This window comes from Triticum aestivum, chromosome 4A (assembly GCF_018294505.1).
Source record: "Triticum aestivum cultivar Chinese Spring chromosome 4A, IWGSC CS RefSeq v2.1, whole genome shotgun sequence".
Classification (NCBI taxonomy): domain Eukaryota; kingdom Viridiplantae; phylum Streptophyta; class Magnoliopsida; order Poales; family Poaceae; genus Triticum; species Triticum aestivum.
The window spans coordinates 452,796,111-452,812,393 of record NC_057803.1 but is presented as its reverse complement, the minus strand read 5'-3'; the positions used below and the strand labels follow the sequence as shown (position 1 = coordinate 452,812,393).

General features: G+C 44.7%; 1 protein-coding gene and 1 long non-coding RNA gene across 3 annotated transcripts; one reads left to right on the top strand and one right to left on the bottom strand.

The window, feature by feature from the left end:
- The first annotated feature begins 2,312 nt into the window (after nt 1-2,312).
- LOC123086315 (uncharacterized) lies at nt 2,313-5,388 on the top strand. Of its 2 annotated transcripts, XR_006440786.1 has the most exons (3): nt 2,324-4,570; nt 4,801-4,918; nt 5,055-5,388. It is a non-coding gene; the product is annotated as an uncharacterized lncRNA (long non-coding RNA). The 2 variants fall into 2 exon arrangements; XR_006440785.1 differs by having other exon boundaries at nt 2,313-4,918.
- Nucleotides 5,389-12,279: 6,891 nt separating this feature from the next.
- On the bottom strand, nt 12,280-15,541 carry LOC123086314 (uncharacterized). The gene is made up of 9 exons (XM_044508067.1): nt 15,337-15,541; nt 15,136-15,222; nt 14,244-14,382; nt 13,943-14,144; nt 13,674-13,802; nt 13,531-13,580; nt 13,356-13,453; nt 12,993-13,280; nt 12,280-12,896 (listed from the first exon to the last, which is right to left on the bottom strand). The coding sequence occupies exons 2-9, from the start codon at nt 15,175-15,177 to the stop codon at nt 12,414-12,416; spliced, it is 1,431 nt and encodes a 476-aa protein (XP_044364002.1). The 5' UTR covers nt 15,178-15,222; nt 15,337-15,541; the 3' UTR covers nt 12,280-12,413.
- Between the last annotated feature and the right edge of the window lie 742 nt (nt 15,542-16,283).

Here is a 16,283-nt window from a genome sequence, read left to right as displayed (position 1 = left end):
GCGGGGCGCTGGGGGCAACTGGATCCGGTCCCTCCGGACCCGTTTCGGCCGGATCCCGGCAGCAGCTCGCGACGGGGCGGCGACGAGGGAGCTCCGGCGCTGGGCGGAGCAACGAACGATGGTGGCGGTGCGCGACGCGGAGCGGGCAGCTGCGGCGGCGAGGTGCTGGGGTCGCCGAGGTCGTTGGAGACAGCGAGGCGGCGCGGGGACAGCGAGCTCTGGCGGCGAGGCGACGGTTGAGGCGAGGAGCAAGGAGACGGCGCGCGGCTGCACGGGCCAGGCGGCGGCGGACGGGCTCCGCAGGCCCGCTCCGGGCCCCACGGGCCGCGGTGGTGCGGGGAGCTGGCTGGGACGCGTGGAGGCGCGCGGTTGGAGGAGAGCGGCGACGGGGGTGACGTGGCGGCCGTCGATTGGCCGGAGCGACGTGGAGGCGGGGGTGGACATGTCCGGCACGGCGAGGACGCATCCAGATGCGCGGTGGAGGAGTGGATCTAGGGTTAGACCGCGAAATTCGGAGGGGATCACATATTTATAGGTAGAGGGAGGTGGGAGTGTCCAAATGGAGTGTAGTTTTCGGCCACGCGATCGTGATCCGATGGCAGAGGACATGGAGATGGTTTGGAAGGGTTATTGGGCCGTTTTGGAGGGGTGTTGGGCTGCAACACACAAGAGGCCTTCGCGGTTACCCGGTAAACCGTTGGAGTATCAAACGGACTCCAAATGGCACGGAATTTGACAGGTGGTCTACCAAGGCCACTTGGCAAATCTCGGTCCATCCCGAGAACGTTTAACACCCGCTCACGAAAAGAGACAAGAAGGGGCGCCGATGGACGTAGGAGTGTCGGATTGCAAAACGGACAACGGGGAAAATGCTCGGATGCATGAGACGAACACGTATGCAAATGTGATGCACATGATGACATGATATGAAATGCATGACATGAACAAAATGCAAAACGAAAGACAAAAACCCAACCACGAAGGGAATCTCATATCGCATCTCTGGAAAAGGCAAGAGTCGAGTTACAAATATGGAAAGTTGTATCCGGGGTGTTACACTGATCCCTCCATGCAAAGCATCTTGTAAGCCGAAGACGTTGAATAGACTCCTTCCCAGTTCCATGACCAGATTGGCCTGTCCTCGGTCCCAGGCTCCAGCTACATATCAATCAGAATCCCCCACAAACGAATGAATTACGCCAGCCCTTCCGTGCATAGTTGGCCAGCGATGTCATCCGTCCACCCATGCATCCATAGCGCATCCTTCACTCACCTTTTATTCACAATTTGTGTTCTGACTTGCTTGTATACCAGCGGTGCCAGCTCGCCAATTGTAGCCCCACTGATCCATCTATCTTTCCAGAACAACGTTTTCGTTCCCTCGCCAACCTGCCACTTCACAAGACTAGCGAACACTGCCCTTGCTTGTTTGTCTGGGGTCCAGTTCAACCCTTGCCACGGTCTCGTGCCGTCCGTCCTAGATAACCACTCCCATCTCATTCTGAGCGCGATCCCTTGCTTACACAGGTCAATCACTCCCAGCCCTCCAAGTTCTTTGGGTCTACAAACACGCTTCCAAGACAAGCAGCGGCCACCATGAAGTTCCTACCGATCCAGCCCAGAAGAAGGCTCTGCAGCCCTTGTCCACCCGCTCCAAAGCCCATTTTGGAGCCTCAGCAACGATCATGTGGTAGGTTGGCCTTGCCCTCATCACCTGGTTAACCAAAATCAATCTTCCCGGCCAAGTCACAAACCCTCTTTGCCATCCCGGGACAATACGAAGTGCCGCATCCACTGCCAGTTGCCACTCTGATCTCTTTAGCTGCTTGATACTCAGTCTCGAAACTTCTCCAAAGATCCCAAGCACCTCCTTTACAAAGAACAAATCTGACACAGTGGGTCTGATGAAGAACACCACATCGTCCGCGTATAGAGATAAACGATGCATTGGGTTGCAGCCTGATAAGCGCATTTTATATACATAATTTTGGCACACAAATATACCATATATTGTGATCTGACCACAATTCTTGCTATGAACTATTGCATATTTGAATGAAAATCATTTAAAGGGGTCGTTTACTAGTCTTTGGTTTATTTTGCAGAAATGTGCGCAAAGGCACTATAACCGTCAAGATTCCGTCTAGGTGGCTATCGAGAAGAGTGAAGAAAAGAAGGAAGAAGAGACTTGTGTGAGATGAAAAGAAGTAACCAGGGGGCTAGCTAAAGAAGTGGGGGGGGACCTTCTTGTGAAGAAAGAAGAGAAGGAGGAGGGCTAATGTGTAAAGTTTGCAGATCAGGGAGGGGGTCAAAATCCCTAGATCGCCTCCATTCCCCATCGGGCCTGGCTACACCTCCATCTCCCTCACCCCTCCTTCTCCACCTCCAACCGCCGCCACGGCCAGGCCGGCGTGGTGGTGCGCCTCCGCAGCCCCTCCATCTACCATACCACTAGCACCCAGCGCCATCCATTCACCAGCACCAACATCAGCATCCACCACTCACCACCATCTCCAGCCACTGCCGCACCTCGCGCGGACGTCCAGACACAGGGGTTGCGGGCGTCTGATCCCCCGCGCGCCTCCACCTGCTTGCTCTGCCTGCTGATCCTCTTTGCTGCTGCTCCTTTTCATGCGCCCCTACTGCTGCAGCCTCTTCTTCCCGCCGCTGCTTGCTGCCTTCTCTTTCAATCCCTTTTGCAGCTGCTCTTCTTCTACTGCGCCCCCTGCTGCTCTCTCAACGCTGCTGCTCCTTCTCCATCTCCCAACTGCATGCTGCGCCTCTGCTGAAGCCTTCTCTGAACTCCCTGCTGCTGCTTCTCTTCCTTACCTCCGCTGCTGCTGCTGCTCTCTCTCTCTCAACCTTCTCTGAACCTGCTGCTGAACCCCACGCTCCTGCTGCTCTTCTTCACCAACTGAAGTTGCTGTTGCTTTCTCTCTCTCTTTCTCTCTGTAATTCATAAGAAATAGTACTGTACAATTATGTGACTGTTTTAGACTTGTGCTTGTGAGGTGTTCTTTTGTTGATGTGTAAGAACTAGCTATATATGTCATATATATTCTGTACTTGCTGATGATTGGTCTCCAGTTTATTGTTCTTGTGATATAAATACATACGTGTGTGTGTTTGATGTGAAACAATTATATATATGTGGCCTATTTGTCAGTTAGTGGTTTGTATAAATTCAGATTACTTCTAGTGATTTTATTCCGTATTGAAATTGCTCTCTGTGGTAGTCAGTTGTGTGATCATTTAATTTTCAGGCTCTGTTATAGCTTTGTCCGTATGATAAATATGTTTGTGATGTGAAACATATCTGTCTATGTCTTATAATCTTGTTTTTTCCCTCTTTTGCTTGTCATTTCCAGTACTAGTTCATGTTGTGTTGTTTCCTTTTGTGTTAGTGATTTAGTGTCTTAAGTAAAACAAGAAAATGCCAAAAAGACAGTGATTGCATTCTTATCTCTCCTATATGCTTGTTTGCACCTTCTTTGTCGATGATTTTCCGAAATATGATAGTTTAGGTTTATTTCCCTGCAATCATCATTTCAATTGTGTTACCTAGATTTAGCCGAGCATAGCCGCTGATTTGCCTAGTCCCTGTGGAGAACACGACATTCGTAGTTTGGGCGTAAAACCCCACTATACTTACAACTGATCACAGCCGCTCATCGTCCACAACTTTATTAATCTCTACTCCTAATGTATGAGTTGGTTGAATAGTATGGTTTTTTTCGTCCCATCACTTTCAATTGTTTTATTTTGCTGGTTTTTTTTCGTCCCACCTCCCACCGCCATATCCTCATGTTGATTTTTTTACCATCCCAACAAAAACTTTTCTAACCTTTTCAAACTTTCCTAACTAGATATGTTACAAATAGGCAGGATCCGATAGCACTTACCAAACAATAAATTTTAGTTTCATAGCAATCAATTCCAAATCTTAACTTTCCTAATTTATCGATCCTCGCCTTTTCTAACAACAAATATCTCTCTTCGAGTTGGTAGTTCGATACGCATGATTTTTTCAGCCTCCACCTCCCACCACCACCTCATCGTTGGTTTTCTCTCCCATGAAACCGAATCGCATGACCCTTCCCATCCTATGTCGCTCGACCCTCTATCTTCTTCTAGGTTCACCGCCACCGCGTGCCCCACCAAAATCGCTTGAGTGAAGATCAATCCATCCAGATTGGATTGATCTGTCGGTGACGAACCCTGCCTAGATTGGATTAGTTCGGGTGTGAGAGGCCACCGGACGTGGTGACTGTGTGCGAGCGCTCTAATCGAATCGAATCCCGCCACCGGTCTCGTCCACGTAGCCATGGCCGATGATCACTTATGTTGTGGCTGCGTCCCTCTTCGGACGGTGATGATGTTAGAGGGAGCCGCTGGCGCTGGCTAGGCTCCCGAGTCCCGACCGATCGCGTCGGCTCGCTGCTCCTCACTCAGTAGTTGCCAAGGAGGCTCGGGAAGATAAAGGAGAAGGAGACTAACGGCGTGCGGCACATGAAGGGCCCAAGGAGTAAGTGACAGGATTCTGTTCCGGCCTTCTCTCTAACTCACCAAGGTAATCAATCTCATGCTGAATCTTTTGGTGCTATTCTGTTCTTGCTAGGTAGTAGAAAATGGAACATTGTCAGACATATTTTGACAGCTATAGACTTTCCGTTGTTGATTCTTTTTAGTTCTATACGAAGAATGAATTAATTGTATTGCGATGTATATTGTTGTATATGACAAGATGAATCAATTGGCGGCACTTATGTATCTGTGAATGATGTCATGGACCATTTGCAGGTCGTCCGCACTAGGGTGTTTGGTCAAGATGGTGTTACTGCAGGTGGACGATGTGCTCGAGCACCTGGAGAGTGTTGAGAAATGACTTGTGCACCTTGAGGAAGGAGCGGTTAGACCGGTAAGCTTACATCTGCATTTGCTTTCCTCCATGAAACAGTTGTTGTGTACATATATACATGCATGATTGATACCAACTCAACCGAACAAAACTAAAGTGAAACTGATGGTGGTGTACGTGTGTGTGTATACTGCAGTGCATGGGAAGGAATCAACATGTGTAGGTGGAAAGAGGGGGGATTCATATTGGGCCATGTTTGCAAGGAGACCATCCAGGACAAACAATCAGGAAGGGAAGTATAGATATTGAAAAGAGAGCTCGGACATGGTGTCGAGAATGGAAAGGAGGGGTAGAATTATTATTTTTCTTCTAAATAGAGTGTGGTTAAAGAGACACGACAATTATTGATAGAGAGAAAAAGCCGAAAAATGAGTTTGTTGTTATACGGATGGAAAGCATATCACATCATGGAAAGCATATTTCACAATGCTTGACATATTATTTTATGAAATAGAACAATTGTTTTATCATTTATTGTTATTCTATGGCAATGTGTGGATATTTAGTATAAGGTATATGCCAGACAAGATTGATGTTGAACCACTAGATTATGCGTCCGTTATTGTATGATATGTACCATTTCATATATCATGGCCGGTTATGATAGTGTGCATTTCTTGGCACTGGGAATTGGCCGTGGACACCATAGAGGGAAGAGGAGGAGGGGGGGTGATGTCGTCAGGCAGCGCTAAGAGGAAGGTGTGGACTAAACGCCGTGGCGGAGAGATGGCAACGACGTCATCGAGGAGGGCAGGACGGAGGAATGAGATGTGGGTGTGAGCGTTGTGTCATGCGGTGAGAGAATGAGAGAGTGAATTGTTTGCTACAAGAGAAATGTCACATACTTTTATATAGTGAAAATATAAGATAACCCAACAAGTCATTGAAGAAAAAAATACAGGAAATGATTCACATGTGAGATTATAATTTACTAGAATTGAAATGCGAGTCACTCTACTAAAAGGCACGATACCACTCCGACTAAAAACGGCCACCTACTCTCATTTGAGGTTCGCTTGCATTTAGCATCTGACAATGTGAGATTATAGTTGCTACAGGCCTTTCGTTGTATAAAACACAATGAATCATTCTAGTAAACTAGTAAACCATAACAGGAAATGATTCACATGTGAGATTATAGTTGCTACTGGCCTTTCGTTGTATAAAACACAGTGAGTTTTTGTGCCTTCTATCAACATCGCTTCAACACACCCTTATCGTCGATAAATTCTTTTTGAAGGTCTACATAATCCATCTCAATCTCTCTCATACTCTGTGAACATAAATATATATAGAAACACACCTTATGTATTATCGTGCACAACAACTATATAAAGAATAATTATTCATATGCACTTCATTCATTGGTCAGATGCTAAATGCAAGCCAACCTCAAATGAGAGTAGGTGACCGTTTTTAGTCGGAGTGAGTGGTGTCGTGCTTTTTAATAGAGTGACTCGCATTCCAATTCTAGTAAACTATAATCTCACATGTGAATCATTTCATGTATTTTTTCTTCAGAGATGACTTGTTGGGTTATCTTATATTTTTCACTATATAAAAGTATATGACATTTCTTTTGTAGCAAACAAATGCTTACCCTAAAAAGACACATCTTTCTTCTGATTTATTTTTTAAAAGAGCAATTCACTCTCTCATTCTTTCACCGCATGGCACAACGCTCACACTCACATCTCATTCCTCCGTCCTGCTCTCCTCGATGACGTCGTTGCCATCTCTCCGCCACGGCGTTCAGTCCACACCTTCCTCTTAGCGCCGCCTAACGACATCGCCCCCTCCTCCTCTTCCCTTTATGGTGTCCACGGCCAATTCCCAGTGCCAAGGAATGCACACTATCATAACCGGCCATGATATATGAAATGGTACATATCATACGATAACGGACGCATACTCTAGTGGTTCAACATCAATCTTGTCCGACATATACCTTATACTAAATATCCACACATTGCCATAGAATAACAATAAATGATAAAACAATTGTTCTATTTCATAATATAATATGTCAAACATTATGAGATATGCTTTTCATCCGTATAACGACAAACTCATTGTGTCAATGACTTCCATATTATCAGAATTGATAATGAGACGATTGCAGCTCGTTTTCTGTGCCAACACTAAACCAAACCTGAGTGCTAACGCCTCCACTGTCAGAGCATCCGCACAGTACTGAATCTTTCAGTTACCACCTACTATGAAGTTTCCTTTGTCATCTTTGATAACAGCACCTGTTGTGCCCCGTAGCTGATCATGATCAAAAGAAGCACCCACATTCAATTTAACAAACCCCATGGAAGGTCTGCACCATCCTTCATTCTTTCTCTTTGCTTTAGGTTAGTGGGCATTTACATAATTCGTTGTTATAGCCCTAATCCCCATAGAGGTTTGAGACGCCTCTTAAGACTTACCCTCATGGACTAGTTTCTGTCTATTCCACCATAAATACGAAGCAGCTATAGCGATTAGTTCCCCTGCATTCCGGGAGCCCAATATAGGTAATTCATCGTCAGGCATAAGGAGTAAGAATTCAAGGACTGCCTCTCCTGCACGGTCAATGACACGGGCTTTTTTTACCACTTCACCCAAATATTCTCACACTTCTTTTGCCTTCTGGGACAGAAATAATATATGTTTCATGTTCTCTGGCCCATCCAAACATGCTGGGCATATTGGCTGAGTTTTTATACGCCTGTTGGCCAGTGTAACACGACACGGTAGAGTCTTGTGGAGCGTCCGCTAAATAAAAAATTTAACCTTCGCCGGACAAGCTAATTTCTAGATCTTACCCCAAATAGGATTGACCTTATTTCTACCCATGCCATCTGAGTATTCCAATTTCCTCCCATGTTGCTTTTTCCATTCCTCCACATACGCTGATTGTACAGTGTATAAACCGTTTTTTGTATAGCTCCAAGCAATAAAGTCCGACATATTGTGCATAGGGATCGGGATCGCTAGGACTCTACGGGTATCAATTGGCCATAAAGTTTGTCTCACCCAATCTTCATCCCAACAATTCGTGATTGGGTCAATAAGATTAGAAACTTTCGTCAAGATATTCCCCCTTCTCGGTGTAATAATTTTTCTATCTGCACAATTTGAGATCCATGCATCTCTCCATATGTCAATATTTTCTCCTCTTTCGACTCTCCATATATTGCCATTCCTGAGTGAATCCACTCCCGCCATAATGCTTTGCCACGTAAAAGAGGAGTCCTTTTTTAATACCGCGCTCATCAAATCGCCCTTCGGGAAATACTTTGCTCTTAGAATTATTGCACATAACGATTCAGGATTTTCCAAGAGGCGCCAAACTTGTTTCGCTAACAAAGCCAGGTTAAAGCAGTGTATATCACGGAAACCCATTCCACCTTGGTCTTTTGGAACACACATCTTCCACCACGCCATCCAGTGCATTCTTTTCTAATTGTCCTCGTCACCCCACCAGAATTGCGACATCACGTATATGATTCCTTTGCAAATGTTTTTAGTAATTTTAAAGACGGACATTGCATATGTTGGGATAGCTTGAACAACAGACTTAAGCAAAATTTCTTTTCCACCCGCCGATAACAACCTTTCTTTCCATCCACTAATCTTCATAATAATACGATCAATCAAGAACTGGAAACAATCGCTTTTGTCCATGCCCACATTGGCAGGTAGTCCCAAATATTTATCGTTAAGTGTCTCCGTCATAATATTTAAAATTATACAGATTTGCACTTTGTTCTCCACTTTTGTATTGGGACTAGAAAATATACTGGATTTTTCGACACTCACCATTTGCCTCGAGGCGGCAAAGTAAGAGTCCAGAACTACTCTAAGGGCCTCCGCGTTTGCAGCATTTGCTCGCATGAGGATCAAAGAATCATCCGCAAATAATAGATTCGAAACTGAAGGGGCTTCCCTGCTAACTTTTATGCCGGAAATATTTTCCCTCTCCTCCGCGTTTGCTAAAAGGGCAGTCAGGCTCTCCGTACATAACAGGAATAAGTAGGGGGAGAGGGGGTCCCCCTGCCTTAGCCCTCTAGTTGGTTTGAAGTTACCAGTCTCATCTGCATTAAACCGAACCCCGTACTCCACAGAGGACACACATTGCATAATCAAGTTCATCCAGTTTTCTTTGAAACCCAGCTTCACCAAAATTGCTTTTAAGAAAGACCATTCCACTCGGTCGGAAGCATTGTGCATGTCCAACTTGATAGCACACAACCCTTCTTTTTAGTACTTGTTCGGATGGACTGGTAGCTTAATACTCCCTCCCTATCAAAATATAAGACTTATGACACTGTTATTTCAATGCAGAAGGAGTGCTCACATATTTAAACAGTTCCATTTTCTGATTACCCACTTATATAGTACTAATACACACAAACAAGCTTAATGCAAAAGAAGGGGTGAGTAATGAAATGCCTATGGTCTGGGTTAATGCCACACCGGATCGTATTCTGCACATTGTATCGTGGGAGATTTTTTGACGGATTTGATTCAAAAAGTTTAGGCAACCCCCACTCGATCCGAGCCTAATGGCCTGTGGGCATCGCCGACTGATTAGGCCCACCTATCAGTGCGGTGCGTATGTAAGTAGACAAGTTTTTCTCAAAAAAATGTAAGTAGACGAGTAAGCATAGGGTGTGTTTGATAGCCTACATTTCTTCAAACTAGTCCAGTGGGTGCAAGAAAAAAAAAATTGGTTGTGTACACAAGGGCCTGGCCTGCATGCGCACGAACCATAAAAGTAGCTTAGAGCCTGACTCATGAGAAACGCTCGAATCGATCGCTTCCAACGAACCAGGCTGAGTCGAGTGCAAAAGGGGGTGCGATGTAAACGATGATGCTAGGAGGAATCGGCATGGACATGGTGGGAGACAAAAATCGACATGAAATCTCCCTCTTCACCCATTTACTCAATCTCCTCTAGCGGTAGGACAAATCCAGTCTCAATTCTTAACACCAGTGATGGCGACTCAGATCTGCGAAACCGACGAGAACTTGCTTCTCCCCTTCGTCTCCGCTAGTAGGACCTGCTCTATCTCTGTATTGCTGGCCTCGTCTCCGACACGGGCGGGTCGTTAGCTCCAATGGCAGTAAACACCATACAACCACCCTTCATTATTAGGTCGTTAGGTATGGTCGATTTCGCAATTACTTACCACCACATCGATTTCATTAGGACCAACGGATGAAGCAAGTTGTTTATTCAGCAAGACTCATAACTATGATTTAGGCATGTGTCATATTGGTCCACATGAGAGTGATTCATCAGGTGATAAACCTGTGACCTGTTATGGTCCATTGTAAGCCTAAGTAGGGAGAGTGAATCTGAACTACATCTACAAGACTACAACAATGTAGAGGTTGTGAGCATGCTTCGAATGCGACGAGCACCTTTTGCCAAGCTAGTGGAGACGTTTAGGGGCAAAGGGTTGCTAGATGATAATATCCACACCTATATGAAAAAGCAAGTAGCAATGTTCTTTCTTGTTGCAGATCATAATCAGAGGTTCAAAGTTATTCACAACACATTCAGGAGCACCAACTAGGCAAACTTCTAAGATTCGAACAAGTCCTACATGGTATTTGGAAGAACTACTACTGACCTAACCCTAATTACTGAAAAGTAGATCAAAGTAAATGACAATATTCTTCTCTGCTTTATTGGGAAGGGTCGGCCCCTTTACAATGGGTTTTTATCATTTATGTTACTAGTTGTGTCCCACTACTCAGTTTTGTCATTAGAAGTTACAACTGCTAAAAAATGTCATCATTTCGTGATATGCTTATTCAAAAAAGCCATTAGATATCTAAAAAATGCCATCAGACATCGTTATTGTCAGGTCAAACCCGTTGACCATGTTATATGACAAAAAATACCCCTACACCCACATGTCATCTCTCTCTATCTCACAATAATAAGTGTTGATAGATATTTTTGGACCCAATAGCAAAATGAAAACAAAGTTCATTGGATTAGTTGGGAGAAGCTTACACTGTCAAAGGACAAAGGAGGTTTGGGATATAAGGATCTTTATTCATTCAACTTCGCCATGCTAGCTAAGAACATCTCTAGCAGACCCCTTAAACCGCGAAACTGAAAACACGGTTTTTAGTTCATGGAAAACGCATTTTAAGGGTCAGTTTGAGCTGCGGCCAAACAGACCCCTTAAATATAAACTGTAAAATTAAATATTCACATGTTTTTTCCCAACGCCTTCTTCTTTCTCTCGCCCTTGTCCATGATCTTCTATGAAGCTGACAGACAACCCACGAAAATGACCAAATCGGAGTGACAGACGGCCAAATACGCAACACATTGAAAGCGGCCAACCAATTAAGTGGGACAAGTTTGGACATATCCATGGGCCCCTTGTAAGTGGGTCAAGACGACTAACCAATTAAGGGATCATCGATACAAATTTGGACATATTCATGGGTCCCTTGTAAGTGGGTCAAGACGACCAACCAATTACACCAAAGGGTCTTTCCATAAAGATAGATGAATTGCTTGATCCACACACTGACGTGCCGAGCCAGTTCTTTTGTTGGCTTCCAGCACAACAAAGATTTTGTTGGCTTCCAGCACAACAAAGAATGGGTAGGCTGTCCCCTACCCATTCTAGAAGCCCAATCAAATTTATTTATTTTAGAAGACTACTACTAATTAAGACTTGACTAGTAGGCTCTTAGGCTGGTCATAGTGGGGAGTAACTTATACTAGTGTCATACATATGACACTAGTCTAAGTTACTATCTTCATAGTGCAAAGTAATATAGTAGTAGTATCATAGAAGACTTCATTAATTAGCTTGTAGACTCATCTTGTCTTGGAAAACACTATGTTACAGTAACATATTATGTTACCACCTCTCATTAATTACATGCCACATAAGCAAAAATTTCTTGGAGTGCCCTAGGTTACTTGCTAAGTTACTCCCACTATGACTAGCCTTAAAGACATTCTTGGTTGTGCTTCTAGAAGCCTAAAATTGCCACCAAAAGAACTAGCCATTCAAGCTGCTCAAGGGTGGTGCTTGACACAGATCTTTATCGAGACAAATGCTATGGAGCTCAAGAAGGCCATCACGTAGACCGACTTGGACCTGGCACCAGTGGGTGTTTTGTTTCGAGAAATAAAAGCTGTTCTTAATATACATTTTTCTGTCTTTTAAGGTGACATTTTGTCCCAGAACTTCCCGGAAGCCTTAGCGGCGTTCGGTTCGAAGATGGGCGTCGAGCCCCAAGCCGTATGGCCAGGTGGCGCTCCGACCTTTGTCCGAGACTTGGTGGCCAGCGACATTGCTGTGCACGTTGGTTAATGGAATAAAGATATTCCATGTCAAGAAACCAGAAGTATATGCATAAAGGTCAGCTTCGGCAAGGTTACGAGAAAGCAGTTTCAACCTCTACCAACAACCACCTAGTCAATCTATAGTTACACAAATCTGTCAGCACAGCTCCAACGCTTTCCCTATTCGTCTTTCATGGCCGTCTCATGCCTCCTTTTCTGCGCAACCTCGACAAGCAGAGTCAGCAGAGCTTCGCATACCTGCGACGTGTTCGCCTGATCCCCAGGCTCCTCATTCATCGAGGAATACACCATCCACGCATGGTCCAGCTTCCGCTCTGGTCGGACCGCCACCGATCCGGGAACTTCAGCATCCTTCCTCGTCACAAGACCGTCACTCTTCTCACTATACCTCGCCACCAGCAGCTGCGAGCATGCTGCCAAGGCAGCTGAAAGTGGCATTACAACAGGAATCCTCGCAGGATTGCCGTCAGCGGCAACCGGCAGCTCAACATGCGCAACATGAGAGAGGGCTGTCAGCACACTGGGGGTGATGCTTGCCTCCGTGTGGAATGATACAATTGGCACCTCGGGGGGCAATGGGTGCTGCGCCAGGAATTCTTTCCTCCTTTCATATGTCAGATCTTCTAGCGCCTGCAAATCACCCTGGAGAAACCCAAATGATTATGAAATTAAATTTGGTGTCGTCCACTGTGTAAGCTGACATGGTAATGATTGCAATGATCAATTCACAGAAAATACCTTAAGGACTTTCGAAACCAAAATCTCCATAAGCTTGCGTAGCATGACATAGTCACCAAGCTGCCCCTCTCTTAGGATATCAGAAGCAACTGGGCTTCCTCCATAGGGGCTTTGAGCTAGTACCAAACCTGCAACCTTGTCTTTCAGTTGTGGCCAGTAGAGTGACAGAGCTGCTGCCGCATCTACACCACCCTTGCTATGACCGAGAAGGAGCACACATTTCCTTGATCCCCAGTATATTTCTTCAATGTATTCTTTTATCTCCCTTGCGTTTTTACTTACTGAAGACTGAAGGACACCTTTAGTATCACTTGATGAAAATAGTATATCAAGAGAAAAACACAAACCAATATAGGTAAGTACCTCACTGTGAATCTTGGCAATGTGACAAACCAGACCCATTTTGGAGAAGTATGCTTTTGTCTTCACAAAGTAAAGTGGCCCATGGTTACTAAATAAACCTGTAAAAGCAGAAGAACATGTGTAACCACAAAAGTTCCATAAATTGTTTTCAGTATCGACGTAGCATCAGACTAACCTGGAACTAACAAATACACCACCGCATCAGGTAGCTTGTGCTCATTTTTTCTGGAGAGGAGTGAAATAAATATGTAAGATAGTTACTAAAAGCATTCTTTACATATTGTAAAAACTGAGATTCAGTTTTTTATTTTCACTGACCTCACGGAGTCAAGGATCTCCATAAATCTGGTCGTCCCATCCTCAGCTGCAGGTAAGCCTTGAGTGCGCTGAAGCCATCCGATATCATCTGCTGAACCACGTACAGTTTTCCGAGCACGATCTACGAGACTGCATATAGACATATAAAGAATCCACCATTATATTCCAATTCCAATTTAATCTAAAAATAATAAGAAAACACTGCTGGTTTCAATGAAAAATAGATATACTTGAAAAGTATAATACACAAATGACAGAGCAATCTCTACCCTTGAAATAGTGAAGCTCCATTCTGAAAAACACGAAAAGGTGCCATCTGCCCTGAGATTTCCAAGGTTTCTTGAGAGGAACTTATTACACTGGGAGACAAGCTACTGCCATCCAACTCTGCAGAAGAAGTCTGAAGAGCAGGCCTGCCAGAAGTTGAGACCGGTGGAAGTATTGCTAGTTCTTGGTCTTCCTCCGGTATTCCTGTAATCGAGAGTAAATATATGAAGGGGTTCAACCAGATTTATGACATGAATAAAAAAATCTTACGGCATAATCGTCAGTCAGAACAAGAAATCTAACCTGTGTAACCAGGCACTGGGAGGCACTGGGTAAAATACGAAGCTATTTGGGCAAGATTAGACGCAGCTTGGTTTAATGCTGGGACAGAGGGGAAGAGTTCTGAATCTTCAGCCCTATCGACGGATTGGCTATCGTCAACCTAGATTTGTGATTTATCAGTAACTATTCTGTTAGCACAAGGAAGTGATAAAACAAAAACAAAAAAAATGACCACAGGGGCCTTTAGCCAGCATACTGCAGGTAACCGATACGTTTGTAACAACCCTGTCCTGGCACTAAGGTTAAGTAAGCCAAATCACTTGGCAACTTGGCTTGGTGCATTTGTGTGGATGTTAATAGCACGACGTATCAAGCAACTTGGGTTCAGAATATTGCAGGAATTGCCATTTAATCGTTCGCGCTGCATAAAAATGGCTACACGAGTAGCAGACCAATTTCCTTGTGAAAGGAATGTCAACTCTCAACTTGAATCGGCTCAATTCAATTCCTTTCACCTAGTGACGGGCATGCTTATATTTCTGCAGATTGATATAATAATAATAATAAAAACATAGAAGTGTTGCTACAATGTGGTAAAGTTGATGGCACCAAACCCTTCCTTCCCGATTAAACTTGAAAATGCATATGAAGAAGACGGGTAGTACGAAGGAAGGATAAGGATAAGGGGTCGAAAAGTTCAGCTTTATTATGGCACGCAACTCACAAGGCAAACAGACAACTATGGCGGCTGCCTGCTTCATTCCTACCAAAGTAAAAAAAAAACAAAAAAACTCTACAGGTACTAAATTCCTAAGCGACTCGGATAATATCTGAACATCGAAATCTTGAAGGCATAGGAAGGTGGGTAGTACGAGCAAGAGGAAAACAAGCAGAGATCAACACGCATACGTACCGACGTGGAAGTAGAAGGCCCTCCCTGTGCTGAGGGCTCCATGCTGGACCGATGGATCCGCTAGTCCCAGTTATTAGTCCTAACGCGCTGGAAGAATACGGATTGAGAGGAATGAATGAATTAGGAACGAAACAAAACAATCTCGATTCGATCGGCTGACAGAGGTACTGGCCAAAGCAAACGGGAATCGGGACCACGAACCTGTGGATCCAGGAGGCGGCGGCTCGGCTGTCTTCTCCAGCGGGGGTGGGGTGGGGGTGTGGCGGCGGGAGAGGAGAAATTCCGTTTCGTGGGGAGGTAGGAGGGGACGGGACGGTAGTCGGTTTCTGCGGCAAGAAGTTAGTGGGAGCCTGGGAGGGAGGGAGGGAGAAGACGACTCCCCCACGGACACGCGGCGCACCAGCAGCCCCAATTGATTCAGCGTTGCTTGGTTTGAGACTAAGGCCCTGGTTCAGATTTTATCTTCCGTTGTCGCGCAGCAGAATCTGAACTAAAGGGCGAACCTAACAGAATCCAATTTTAGAAATCCGTTGTCAAAATCTGAACCAAAAGCGGAAGCAATCCAGGACGTGCTTTTTAAAATCTGATTCCGCTGCGGGCCAAAATTTGAAAAGGCTGTATCAGCTGGTTTGCCAAATGACCTACATCTTTTTCACATCAGATTTTCCACAGCTGTTTTTCCACAGCAGCTTTTTTACAGCCGCTTTTAGAAATCCACGGCCGAACCAAACAAGCCCTAAGTTTGTCTATGGTTAAAGTTTGATCAACTTAGACCCCATTCGGTTTGGAAGATTTTATAGGAATAACATAGAAACAAAGATTCCGGAGGAAAATTTCCTATATATGCATTCGGTTTATAGGAAATGCGTATAGGAATTTTGTAGGAATACTATTTATTTCCTGTGTTTTTGAGGAAACTACACATCCACTCAAAGCTCATTTTTCACGTAGAAACGAGTCAAGTCAATTCCTTAGGATGACAAGTGTCATCCTATCAAATCCTATACTACTCCTAATTCCTAGGTTCTAATTTCCTCCAAACAGAATGAGCCCTTATGTGGGTGTTTGATTCAAGTCGCACCTTAGTCAAGCCACACTAGGGTCCAACATCACATACACTTAAAAAGTGTGGCAAGATTTTTTTAGAC

What these genes read in the sequence shown, in the direction of transcription:
- LOC123086314 (XM_044508067.1), bottom strand. Translation starts at nt 15,177, where the DNA reads ATGGAGCCCTCAGCACAGGGAGGGCCTTCTACTTCCACGTCG. An exon ending in GGCCTTCTACTTCCACGTCG is followed by an intron (nt 14,383 to 15,135) that starts GTACGTATGCGT and finishes TCACAAATCTAG; the next exon opens with GTTGACGATAGCCAATCCGT. An exon ending in CCCAGTGCCTGGTTACACAG is followed by an intron (nt 14,145 to 14,243) that starts GTTAGATTTCTT and finishes TCTCGATTACAG; the next exon opens with GAATACCGGAGGAAGACCAA.